Source organism: Tasmannia lanceolata, unplaced genomic scaffold (genome assembly GCF_043159265.1).
Source record: "Tasmannia lanceolata isolate RefF3 unplaced genomic scaffold, GAP_Taslan_0.1 ptg000002l, whole genome shotgun sequence".
NCBI lineage: Eukaryota > Viridiplantae > Streptophyta > Magnoliopsida > Canellales > Winteraceae > Tasmannia > Tasmannia lanceolata.
The window spans coordinates 50,244,692-50,258,510 of record NW_027518679.1 but is presented as its reverse complement, the minus strand read 5'-3'; the positions used below and the strand labels follow the sequence as shown (position 1 = coordinate 50,258,510).

At 37.5% G+C, this 13,819-nt stretch overlaps 1 protein-coding gene across 1 annotated transcript in view; it reads right to left on the bottom strand.

Annotated features, from left to right (window-relative positions):
- The window catches only part of LOC143877147 (WD-40 repeat family protein / beige-like protein), an 81,217-nt gene that overhangs the window by 7,391 nt on the left and 60,007 nt on the right, over window positions 1-13,819 (bottom strand). The window contains exons 13-23 of the mRNA XM_077379018.1: window positions 13,149-13,343; window positions 11,081-11,626; window positions 10,812-10,955; window positions 10,237-10,707; window positions 8,057-8,205; window positions 2,264-2,333; window positions 2,038-2,121; window positions 1,889-1,945; window positions 1,679-1,747; window positions 1,501-1,587; window positions 1,291-1,407 (exon numbers count right to left, since the gene is read on the bottom strand). Coding sequence (XP_077235133.1) covers window positions 1,291-1,407; window positions 1,501-1,587; window positions 1,679-1,747; window positions 1,889-1,945; window positions 2,038-2,121; window positions 2,264-2,333; window positions 8,057-8,205; window positions 10,237-10,707; window positions 10,812-10,955; window positions 11,081-11,626; window positions 13,149-13,343 — 1,989 coding nt within the window. The remainder of the gene's footprint in view (window positions 1-1,290; window positions 1,408-1,500; window positions 1,588-1,678; window positions 1,748-1,888; window positions 1,946-2,037; window positions 2,122-2,263; window positions 2,334-8,056; window positions 8,206-10,236; window positions 10,708-10,811; window positions 10,956-11,080; window positions 11,627-13,148; window positions 13,344-13,819) is intronic.

The window sequence follows — 13,819 nt, the reverse complement described above, 5'->3', positions numbered from 1 at the left end:
CAAGGATGGTAAGGATCTAATGCCAATACAAATATGTGCCATGTCTACTAGAGAAGTTTCGAGGGTCAAATTGCAAACCAATCAGCACACCAGTTGTTTTCAACAAGATGACTGAAAAGCAAGGAGGGTGACGAATCCTTTGACATAATTAAGTATTGGCTTTCATTTTATATGGGATAAAGTGGAAGATGAAAAACTTGTTTCCGTATAAATCTCAAATCAACAACAAATAAATGATGTATTCCCATAGGGAATAGTTGGTGATCATCATTTTCAGTTGACAGGATATCAATCTTTCAAGGAAAACTATCAGCTTAAGGGAGAGTTTAGAAATATAACACAAAGGGCATTTATAGTAACAAATGATACTTGTGTGTGTGTGTGTGTGTGTATTGGTTGACAAAAATAATGAAAGAATAGAATCAGTTCCTCTTCATCCCTTATAAAAAGCTCTTATCTCCTCATCTTCCACTTCATCTTCTTTGTATTCATTGAAAGTATAAAATTTACAAAGATTAGGGAGACACCAATACCAGACATTACTATAAATAATGTTATAGGGAAGCTATTGACGTGGCTGACTAATTAGCCAAGGGGCTAGCATAGTAGCATCATAGATACTCTTACTGAGAGGCAACTTCTGCCCATCTTGTAATTTCTTTTCTTTACATGTTAAGTCAAGTCCAAAGTGTATAGAGCATAGTTGCCGGAAACTCCTTGGGCGGGTGGGAAACCCGGTTCCCCTAAAACGCGTTTCTCGCGGTTGGGAAACTCGTTTCCCCTAAAATGAGGGAAACACGTTTCAGAAACGTTTCCAAAATATGATACAAAATTGGAGAAATGTTCCTGAAACACATGAGAAACATATGGAAAACTTATGTAAATAATGTGTAAACGCGTGACAAACGTATGCAACACTCGTAGAAAACCCATATTAAACGCGTAGGAAACATGTGTGGAACTTATGAAAATCATTTTGGAAAAAACACATGATTTCCTAAGACGTTTCTCGTACGATTTTCTATTGTTTCTCGTTTCTCTTTTCCCCTGTATTTTTTTTCATGCGTTTCCCGTTTCCGTTTCATGTTTCGTTTCCCACCCTGGAAACTATGGAACAGAGTCATGCAATAAGACAAAACAGAGTTTCTATACGCATTTAATAAGTATAACACCAAAGAAATGCAATTGAAGATAACTACAAGCTTCAATTTTTTGCTACAAAAATGCAATAGAGTCCTATAACTGCAATCACCAAGAGGTAAAAGAAATTGGTAAATGGCTTGAACTTACTGTTCCGGCACTGGAGTAATGTGAACCATAATGGAACTTGGGGATGACTGGATCATCAAAGCTTGAGTACCTCTCTTGAAATTTTTCTAGCCGATCGGCATTTAATGCACCGATAGGCTGCAAAAGTATCAAACTTCAGGGGAAAATAGACAACTTAAAATTTTCTACATTACAGTATCCCATAAGAGGGAAGCGAAAAGAAAAACTCACCTTAGAAAGATCTCTGAACGATGAGGAATCTGTAAGATCTAAGTTCTTTGAACTGTAATCCGCAAGAATCCATGGAAAAACAGGGTACTGCCGAGAAGATAAGGACTCTTAGAAACAAAATATGGAATAACTCATGATAACAATAGAAGTTACTATAGGCAACTCTTCCACAAATTACCTGAGTGATGTCATTATAACTGCGCCCAGCCAGGGTATTCAGCTGCATTAGATATTCAAAATTGCTAATCTGCAGGTAATTGGAATTTGCACACTGTATTAATCTCAGATTCCAAGTACAGAAAGATGGAATTGGTGAAGATACACCAGCCTAGGTTTAAGTTATATTGTATTTGAAAGTCACATTCATCAATTATCTTATTCTTGTTACCTCCCATCTAGCCCAACGCTCCATAAGTTGAGTTCTTCTAAGAAGTTGTTCAGGTCTCTACAATCAAAAAATAATTATCGGAAACTAGTATATAAGGATAGAATGGATCGAGGTATGAAATATATAGAATTCAAGCATTGGAAATGGACCTGTGTTGCCAGATAGATATTGTTCAAATGAGGAGGCCGTGCTTGGACAATAGCTCGATAGGCATTTTTGCGGCCTTCAATGCTCTGGAGTAATTTTCAACCAAAATACTCAGTATTCAGTAAAAAATACACCAATAAAACAAGGGATAGACACAATTAAAATGGTTTCAACAGATGAATTGGAAAAAACAAGAAAGGAAAAATCCATATTTTATATAGATTATACCCCAAAATCAAAGAAGAAGTTTGACCGGTCAACCATAAATAATTCTAGTGCACTTCTTCTCAGAAGGTATCTGTAAAGGTACAACACTATCAATTAGTGAAACAGAGACTAAAACAAAATGCCGAGCATTTAAGCAACATAAAAAGTCAGATTGCCTGAATGAAAATATTCCATATCTAATTATAACCTGTGACACCATAAATAATGAAAGATATTAATTCATGCACTGTGACTAGAATATAGATCATATAATAGCAACAAAAACTTCTGCTTGTTTCCTTATTAATGGATGACCAGCATAGAGATCTTATAATGGCAGCAGTTAGTTGCATTTGTTTCCAGGCAAATCAAAGAACCATCTTTTCAGGTAAGATAAGTGAGCCACAATTATGGCTAAAATTTTGCAGCCTTAGGACGAGCCCAAATCAGTTTAAAAGGATAACATAAGGCGAAGCCTAGGTTTTCATATCATCCCTATCTTCACCAAGAAGTTTCAAAAGAAAAGTGAATAATAATCAAAACAACCACATGGAGACTTTTCCTGAAAGCTGCCACACTCCACTTTGACACAAGCAGGAATCGCATTGCAAGCTGCATGATGTGCATCCAAGCAACAATAATTTGACACTATCAATACCAAAAGATAGTTCTGTTATAATCCTAATAAAGGAAAATTACATGAAAAATCACAATGTCCTCCTGGACCCTAGGCATGATAAGGGCCACCCACAGGGAAAAATGACACTTCCCCTTCAGTGAAGGAAAACAACTATATATTGTAGTTCATCAACCCCTAACCCTGGATTTTTTTAATGGAAATACAGATTTCCCAGCGCAAGAAGGTTGATATTACATGCAAATGATATGCTAAAAATTTATGCATTCATTGTTTAAAATAAATGTTCGCCGGTTGGCTAATGAGGTGGCCAATAGGCTTGCCAGAGGAGTTTCTTTCCTCCGTGAATTTCATTTGTAAATCTCTGTATCTTTCTCTTTTGGGTTGTTCCCTCATCCTAGTATCTTGACCATCTCGGTCTTTTTTGCAATACAATTGATGATCATAAAAAAAATACTACCAATGATAAATTGTTGAAGTATAAAAGATTTAATAGCATCTTCTCTAACGGCTTAAGCTTTTGGAGTAACTGGTTGTTTCACATGGTATCAGAGCCAAAGGTCCCAAGTTCAAATCTCCTTGATAATAAAAATCCACATGCAATGGCCAAACCCAAAAGAGGGGCCACATGTGCCACATGTAGGCCAACCCTAAAAAAGAGGGGCCACACGTGAGGGGGAGTGTTGAAGTATAAAAGATTTAATAACATCTTCTCTAACGGCTTAAGCTTTTGGAGTAACTGGTTCGTTCACATAAATCAAATGTACCAAAGTATTTCAAATATACAAAGTTAACATTACTAATGATGAAAATAAACTAATTCTTTCTATACACACACTAGCATTCATGACCCATGCTATGGATGGGTAAAATAATGGGTCCCACCCATCAAAACACGAGGTGTAAAATGTTGGCCCCACCCTATCAAAACAAGAAGTAAAATTGTGGAACCTACCCGATGCAAGGATTTAGGGGGGAGATGGCGGGTACACTCATGGGTGTAAAATGGTGGGCCCCATCACCTGCATGGGGGCCCTACTATATCAAAAACTGAGGTGAAAAATGTTGGACCCCACCCATACTATGTATGGTTGTAAAATGATGGGCCTCACCTTATCAAAACATGTGCTGTCAAAAATGACGGGCCCCACCCGTGCTATGCATAGGGTGTAAAAAAAATCCACCATACACAAAATTCCTGTAAAAATTTTCAATGAAAAAAGTCTTCCAATAAAAAATTTCCATGGAAAAAAAAAGAATGACAAAGGAAAGAAACATTATTTAATATATTATAAATGAGAGAACATTTCCTAGACACTTGTGTAGGTACCTTAAAATACAGTGGGGGCCCACATTGTTTGGGTGATCCAAACCATTCATTTGAATGATCCTCACATAGATATGGTGTCCACAAAAAATCAGATCCATAGGATCATCCTAACCATTCAAACTATGGAGGCAAAAAATGGACTAATTTGTGAAGGTTTATACACGTCCATTTTACCTCCACAAATCGTAGGGTTGGGATGATCCTATGGATCTGATTTTTTGTGGACACCCTATCTATGTGAGGACCATTCAAATGAATTGTTTGGATCACCCAAACAATGTGGGCCCCCACTGTATTTTAAGGTAGTGTGTAGGTAACTTACCTACACAAGTGCGTAGGAAATGTTCTCTCATTATAAATACATGGGACTGCTAATAAGCGTAATATGTTCACGTGATGGACGTATCGGTTTGAACCACTTCCAAAACAAAAGTTCCCTTATAATTTTGTTATAAAAAATTCTCAAGGCATGGGCACTTATAAATTTCTTTTTGAACAACCCGGGACTTATAAATTCTTCTGTACTTTTTCTTTACTTTTCCTCTTTTTTTTGGCCTTCTCCATTGTTGACAGTAATATTGTAACCAAGATAGTCATTGGACCACGCCACCTCGATCACCACGCCCTATCATTATTGTTGCGCAACCAAAGTTGTATATTTCGTTTCATTTGCCAGTTCGTTTTGGTAAGTGGAACAGAACGTCTCAGCATTTCGTTTTGGAAAGGATGCTACGACCGAAGAAATTTAATTTTAATAGTTAAAAAAAACAAAAATTGCTAAATAAAAAATAAGAACCCATTATATGGAGCAAATTGAAAAAAACGCATTTTAGGACTTAAAACATTAAATTCATTGCAATATATTAATAAAAGAAAAAAATTAATGGGGTTTAGATGGGTTTATAACTTTATATAGAGTCTTTCATGTCTGGGGAGCGAAAAAGATGAAAAATACCCTTCAATGTCTATAAAACGGTCAAGATGGCTAAAATAAGGGTAAAATAGAAAACAACCAAAAAAGAGTTGTTAAGGGGTGAAATTGTAATTTTTTCAAAAAAATAAATGGGTGTTTCGGTCAAAAAATAGGGACGAAATGGCCGAAATAGGTTGAAATTCTGGGGGAAACAGAACACAAGGCCCTTCTGTTCTGTTTTTTTTTTTTTGGGACCGGAATGAAACGTTCCGGCAGCTTGGCCCGCTTCAATTGAAACAAAATGAAATTTAAAACTTTGGCTGTGACCATAGTGCTATCGTCATCTCATGGTCGACCCCGCCACTAGTCACTACTTATGTTGTCCCACCATTGACATTCATGACCACCATCATCACATATAACAGAGGGCTTTACTGAGAACCCAAAACCCTATTACTAGGGACCCAGTTGGACGGTCGGAAGTTGCGCGGAATAGATAGGAATTGGAAAAGATGGCATTGTCGACAGAGAAAGGAAAGGAAGGGATTGAAAATTTTTCCCAATTCATATTTAGCTTTGGTTTTCAAGGTTGGAAAGTGAAATTTTCCACAAAATATTAGGCCGTCGCAGAAGGGGTTGTTTCCGAGAATGGCGGGTGTGAATCTCGGCCAAAGAAGGGAAAGGGTTTAGGAAACCATCTCTCCTCTCTTCCTTTCAATAAATAGAAGGAACTGTAAGGTTGTAACCTCTGAGGCTCTCTACAAACAACCATGAAATAGAAACCCTTTTTCCGAGAAGGCAATAGTTTTTTTTTTTCCAGCAAACGAAAACCTTTTTTCCTTCCTTCGATGACGACCCTTCAACAACAAACATACATGAACCAAAAACCCCCAACAACCTGCAAATGTCCCCCACCATCATTCACCTTGTCCCAAATTAGCAGGCCCCAACAGTCGACCCAAACCCTTAAGCAACCAACAAACTCTTCATCTTAAACCGTTTATTTTTTCTACACCCATTTTCCTTTCGCCATGCGAGTTTGAGAGAGGAAGTTGCAGTGACGATTTTAGCAGGGTTCGACGAGAGAGAGAGAGAGAGAGAGAGAGAGAGAGAGAGAGAGAGAGAGAGAGAGAGAGAGAGATTTTCTCATGTTTTAAGATTTTTTCACCTTTTCCTCTTAAAACGTTGGAGGAATTTTAGTCGGTAAAGGGGCTTCCAAGTCATATGACAGGCACTCGACAAGGCATTCTACACATTTCAAAAATATACATTCCGTGTAAATCAAATAGTCATTCCACAAAAGGAAACGGAAAACATTTGATCGTTTAAGTTTACTTTCCATGTTTTTTGTGGCATCCAAAAGGAGCCTAGGGCATTTTCCCAATGTCGTTTCCCCGATATTTACAGTTGGTTTTCCCGACAATGGAAAACCCTTGGATCATGCCATTCTTTGGTGAGGGAAGAGCAGGAAACTGCCACAAAAATGAAGGAAACCTAAGATGCCACCCGGAGGACCCTTGAATCTCAGATTCTCAATGTTACATATGGGACATGTGAGACCACTTTGCCATGGCACTCCATAGAAAGCCCAAGGAAGGTTTCATCGTGGCATATTTGGAACCCCAAGAATTTGGCTTAATTGTGTCATGGTAATGGGAGTTGAGAGATGAATACCATTTTGGACATGAAAAAAAAAATGAATGACAAGAGGTAAGGGTGACAGCTGGGTAGTTGAGCAAAAGACCAAATGCCCATACAGTATACACCATAACTTCTATGTTTAGAAAAGCTAAATACAAGGGAAACGATGAAAAAAAAATCTACAACACTCGGGAATCGGCACTTCTCTTTGTATGTACATTTTTCTAGTTCGCTGTTAGAGGCTATTACGAATCCCAAAAAGCTAAAAACATAGTGCCATTATCAAAACTTGGGAGTGTGGCTATCATTTCCAGATATATAATGAAATGTGCCACTATCAAAACAAGGGGGTGTGGATATCATTTCCCTATATATATATATATATATAGGGAAATTGATGCTCCGGTGAGAAGAGGCGACTCGTGCCAAATTGATGGAGTAAAAAGAGGTAGGGCAAACCGAAAACAACTTGGGTAGAAACAGTGAGGAAAGACTTGATAGCTAGGACATTAACAGAGAACATGACCTTGGATAGGATAGAATAGAAGAAAATGGCCCACGTAGCAGAACCCGACTAGAGCCAGGAATTAGAGCCGGGTAGATTCCTTTCACCTTCTTCATGAATTTTTCTAAAGGATTCATTTAGCCGACCCCTACTAGTTTGGGACAAAGGCTTTGTTGAGTTGAGTTGAGTTGATATATCTTTGTTATAAACTTCTCTAATTGAAAGTTGATAGCTTTTTGGGAATTGTAACAGCCAGTCAGCCACTACCAACTAATTAATAAAGTGTAAATCAAAGGAGTGCCATTACTAAAACAAGGGAGTGCAGATGTCAATTTCCTACACACAAATACATTTGTGTCACAATACCTTGTTAATTGCCAAAGAGAAAATGTGTTTAATGTCCCTCTCCCCAGTTCTAACCTTTTTAAGCAAGGCCACAGTAAATCTCACTCCCAATGGTGAAACTATAATGCCTGGCATTTTGTGATTTTCTGTGATGGGACAGTGAGAGTAAACACATCCCTACAGGGCATGATGATACCAAATCTCAAGGGGTGAGAGCTTTATCTCTGATCCTTTATGAAGCAAGGATGAGAGTAGGCATTCATGTAAATATTTAACACAGTTTTCTGTTCTAGTTAGTGGCAACCTTCTAGGTACCAACACAGTGGGGTAGAATGCCTAACTGAAAAATTACAGAAATGGAAGCCAAAATAATAAGAAGGCGATGGCAGGTAATAAAAATAAAAGTAAAAAAAAAATCAAAGAAAAAAAAGGATTGAACTCACCTTCTGCTAAACATTTGATGAAGGGAAGAGATCAACCAACTCCGGTCCTTCTCTTGATATCTGTTTTGAACACTAGAATCCAATCCATCTTCCATGGGATTGTCATCAATGTTGTCGTCAACTATGAAATTGATTCTCTTTGTCGTAATCTGAAAGAGAAAATTAATCCCACCATGCTTAGAAACAGGAAAAGGGTTTGGAAATTACACTAACTCTAATCGTCAGGCATACATTATGGTCAAGCATGAGAACAATATAATTCAAACAATTAGTTTGGAACCTTTTGAAGACTACTACAGGCATGTAACTGATTATACAACACAATATAGTTGTATTGTGTTGTATAATTCAAAATAACTGATTATACAATCATAACTATGTTTCCATAATTATTATATTTAATGCACACCAAATTATAATTCAAAAAATTCACTTTGGAACCTTTTGAAGACTAATAAAGGAAAGAAACTGATTAGTGATTATAAAACACAATATTTTCAAAAAATTCAATTTGTAACCTTTTGAAGACTAATACAGGAAAGAAACTGATTATACAACACAATATAGACTAAAACATAGACCACAACTATGTTTCCATAATGACGGAATTTAGCTCATTAATGATAAAAGTTATATTCAATACTAGAAAATGGGAAGCACAATTTACTGCAACTCCATCTGACACGTTAATTCTAATAACTTCAATCCAACACCTCAAGTTGCAATAAGTAGATAAAGCATTCCTATCTTGCTAGAAAGAATGAACTAAACCTGCCCATTATCTTTGGTAAAGGCATCTGCAAGTTCACTTCTAATATCACATTAGTCAACTCAACTCAACTCAACTAAGCATTTGTCCCAAACTAGTTGGGGTCGGCTAATGAATCCTTTAGAAAATTTTCATGAAGAAGGTGAAAGGATCTACCCAGCTCAAATTGACTAAGTCTAATCCTGACACTGTGTTGGGTTATAATATCACATTACGATTGAAAAAAATTACAAGATAATCAAGAAGAGAAGGTTTTGATAATCAAACCCTAGCAACTGTTTCACGTAGTCATTAGAGTAAACTGGACGAAAAATTCAGTCTCTTAAATAATATGAATTTCAAAAGATCCCCTACAGCTTGTAAAACTCTATATGTTCAAACCCTACAGGAAGATTTCTAATCCCGAGTTATAACTTTAGAAACAATTCCCAGCATGAGACAGCTACATCAAACTAGCATTAAAAAAGCTAGAAAATATAAGATACTGGCAGAAACTTGGTATTCTCAAAAACTCCTTCCAGACATCTCCAAAAGTTTTAGAGTTATAACACTTATTCTAAGTCAAAATGACCAGCTTCTCCAAATCCTTGGCACATCAAACATTCCCTTGGAAGACTTGTTGCCAATATAAACACTGTTATCATGGTCTACATGAAAAAGATTTGGCAAGATCAAGTGACGACAAGAACTTAACAACATGCTTTGGTGAAATTTTATTTCCAACATGTGAAAGCTGGTTAACATCCTCATCGGAGTCGCAATATAAATAAGAATATCATCAAAATTATATCACAAATTTTTTTTTCCTATGTTCAAACACTTACATCATCATGCACATGATGGCATATCAGGTGTGGTAGTTCTACCAGAAAAATAACGAAAGACAAGATGGTATATTAGACATGGTAGTTCTACCAGTAGACAAGAAAAGAATGATTATCCCATATTTGAATGCTAAAGCACAAATTCATAAATTACTTTTATAATCCCCTCAAACACAAACGGACCACTGGCGAGGCTAGATCAACGTAAAACAGTTCAATCCCTTCCTTTGGAAGAGAATGTGACTACTGGAATATCCGATTGACTAGGCAGCATAGTTCAGAGAGACTAAACATGTCTGAGAAAACATCCTCCCCGTAACATTAATAGGAATACCTTAAGGAAATAAACTCAGCACATGGAAGTATGTTGGGGCATATAAAACTCGCAATTTTCTTAGTTCCCTGTCACATTATATATCACTTAACTATTGATGTCACAACTGCTAAGAATTTTGAGCGGAAGTACCCTAAAGAGACAGAAGAAGCACAGACTATGGCTGAAAAAGACAGAAGAAGCACAAAGTATTCAATGCACAAATTATAGAAGAATTTCCATATTAGAAATAATTTTAAGTATTAACACTTACTTGAAAGGTTCCTCGTATAACCCTCAATGGCCGGACCATCAATGAAGAAAGTTCAAGAATAATTCTTTCATCAAATTCACTTGGCACATACCCAGGGGCTACTGCCGATGCATTTTGAACAAAATTCCCGTCATTTGGAGCTTCAGATCCCGCAAAATCCAGTGGGCCCTGCAAAGGTTGCTCGACACTAGTTGACAACCGTTGATGATTGTCCACACTCTGTTCCGTATCATGTGTTTCACACTCATAGTTATCCGTTTCTGTCTGCTCATCTTCTTCATTCCCTTCACCCGTTGAGATTGCTTCTGCCATCACAATAGAAGCAGTTATGTTTTGTTGATCAGGTTTATGTTGCAGTAAATGATCTCCATAATTAGCAGCGGCACCCAAATGGTCAGATCCTTTGTAGTTCTTTCTCAAACATCTTCTCATTCTCATAGAACTTTCCATAAAATCTAACTTCCAAAAAACCTACATACAAGAAGTAAGCAAACGTAAGGACAGAAACCCTAAAGCCTTCAACAGAAAATTGAAAACTGAAAACATATTATTAAACAATGAATAACTTGAGATACCTGCTCAGGATTATATAAGTGGTCTCCAAAGGGCCCAAAAAGTCCCTTCATTTCAAGTAAGTAATGAATGAGTTTGCGCCATGCACGAGTCCCCGTAGATGCATGGTGTCGATCAATTACATCAACTTGTGCACGTCTATCCATCTGTGAGAGGGAGAGAGAAATTTAATATACTATTTTCACGGAGTAAGCCATCACCAAGAAAAGAAGCATCGGACTAGACATACCTCCAACCATTCCAAAAAAAAAAAAAAAACTACTAGCCCTACCTCCATATGCTGCATGTTTCTTGCTAAGGCAAAACTTGCAACTAGGACTGAGACATATTTATAAGACAGTGCGGAAAAATCTTTTCCGGAAACCGATTTTGTATCAACTGTTTGCAGGCATTCCATCCAAGCAGTTCCCATGGCTTCGGATACATTCCATCTCCTCACACGCTCTAAATCGCTCTCAGTCCTCCTTTGTGCTGAGGTGGCCATCGCAACAGCACTGAGACCTCTTCCCGAACCAATCTTGGCATTGCGCTCGAGATCACGGGCAGCTGCCAAGGCAGCGGCCTTGGCAGCAGCCTTGTCCTTGGGAACAGATGGTAACTTATTAGGTGTGTCAGGGGGCTTCTGAAAGCTTGAAAAAGTGTGTAGCCTAGTTGTTTTTCTCTCAAGCAAAGAACTGTCACGTCTAAGTTGTGTATTTCTGGCGGGTGTCACAGTTTCACCACCGGCAGCACCGGCGGCAATCATTGCCAATGCCATTGCAGCTGGAGGAGAAGCAAAGGCAGCTGCCCATCCAAGGGATATCATCGAAAGAGCAGACTGAAAAAGATATAACTAGTACTGAGTTTCAACGACACAGTAATTTGAAATTTAGAGAGAGAAGTTGCTGACAGCAAAACAAATGTAGGACGGAAGAGACAATACTCAACAAACACATACATGAATGTATAATTTTTCATATAACAGAAACATCAATTATTGTTAAGTATGAACCAATTTAATACCAACAAATAAGACGGAAGAGACAATACTCAACAAACCCATATATGTAAGAGAATAATTTTTGTATACCAGAAATGTCGATTATTGATAAGTATGAACCAATTCAATACCAAAAAGAGAGAGAACTTTTCAGAATTGACGTTAACGATACTACAGCATGATCACCAATGTTGTTGAGATTTGAAAATTTTGCAGTATTATCATGAAATTTTGAAAAAATAAATTATGATAATATCACAATACTTTCAAATGTACGCAAGATTTGAAAAAAAAAACATTTTTAAGTGAAATTATCAGTCTTTTCCAAAACCATTGTCATAACATTTTTTAAGGAATTTGCTAGGCAATTTCACAGATAGCCATTTCACAGCTCACTTTTGCAGCAGAGAAGCAACAGAGGTTGACTTTGTAGCACATTTTGTAGTATTCCTTTAATTCATCTGAGGTGGCTGTTTTCTCGTGCAAAAGTGAGCCACAAACAAAATGGCTTTCAACGAAATTGCCTTGCAAATCATTTTCCAGATTGCATACAGATATATGCATACAGGACGAGCTCTTGGATGAGTCTGAATTTCCTCTGGAAAGTGAATGGGGCTTATCACACACGCTAATTCAATATATTTTCCTTCTGTGCCATGTAAAGCTCCCTTAGACACAACGAACAAATTCAATTGTAACATCCAACATGGAAAACTCCTGAAAAGGGATTACCACAATAGCATCCATGTATAAAGTCTACACTCACACACAAAAAAAGTGGAAACAACCAAATACCATTATGGAAGAAAATATAGAACTAATATTGTCGAACAGCATGTAATTCAATCGTAAACTTTGCTGAATATATATATATATATATATAGAGAGAGAGAGAAAACGGTTCCTACACATATGTGTAGATAAGTTATCTACACACTAGATTAAAATACAGTGGGGGCTATATTATTTGGGCGATCCAAACCATTCATTTTTAAGGCCCTCACATAGATAGGGTGTCAACAAAAAATCAGATCCATAGGATCATCCTAACCATTCGAACTGTAGAGGCAAAAAATGAACTAATTTGTGAAGGTTTAAAGACATCCATTTTACCTCCACAAATCGTAGGGTTGGGATGATCCTATGGATCTGATTTTTTGTGGACACCCTATCTATGTGAGGGCCTTTAAAATGGATGGCTTGGATCACCCAAATAATGTGGCCCCCACTGTATTTTAAGCTAGTGTGTAGATAACTTATCTACACATGTGTGTAGGAACCGTTTTCTCATATATATATATATATATATATTTGTGCCTACGTAGAAAGCAAAAGAAATAGCATGAATGGAAACTATCACCTCAAGAGGCAATGCGTCAGCAGCCAAAGCACGGTCATCAACAATGAGGGGATTTAAACCATCTGGGGAGGTAAGTTCATGAATACCCGCCAAAAGTGGTCGCCACCGCCTCAGAATGGCAACAAATGGAGGCAAAATAGCCTCTAAGTACTGCTTGCGAAGAGGATTCCTATCCCTCCCAACTGCATGCCATACCTGCATCATGAATTGTAAATAAAATAAAAAAAGAAATTATATAATTGTAATCTACTCTCTATCCTTCATCATGTAGGACAAGAAAAATTAGACGAAGATGACAAATGTAAACAACTGCAAGAGCAAACAAACAATTTACACAATAAATCAGAAATGGCTCTTATGGTAAGCAATGGGTGGAAGTGTAAGATGAATAGGGGATAATTCCTAACTAAAATCGCAAGAAGGGAATATAGTTCGTGATTGCTTCAATTGTGTGAGTTGGAGTTGTTGGAGATTATAGTAGTAGAGGGAGAGAGGAGAGGAGAGTATGAGAAAGACAAGAGAAGGAGAGAGGAAAGAGATGGGGTGAATGGAATAGTTCCCTCTATCAGCTAAAAGGGGGGCGGGCCCAGTGCACGAGGCTCCCACCATCGCGGGGTCTGGGGAGGGCTAGATGTACACAGCCTTACCCCTGCTTTGCAGAGAGGCTGTTT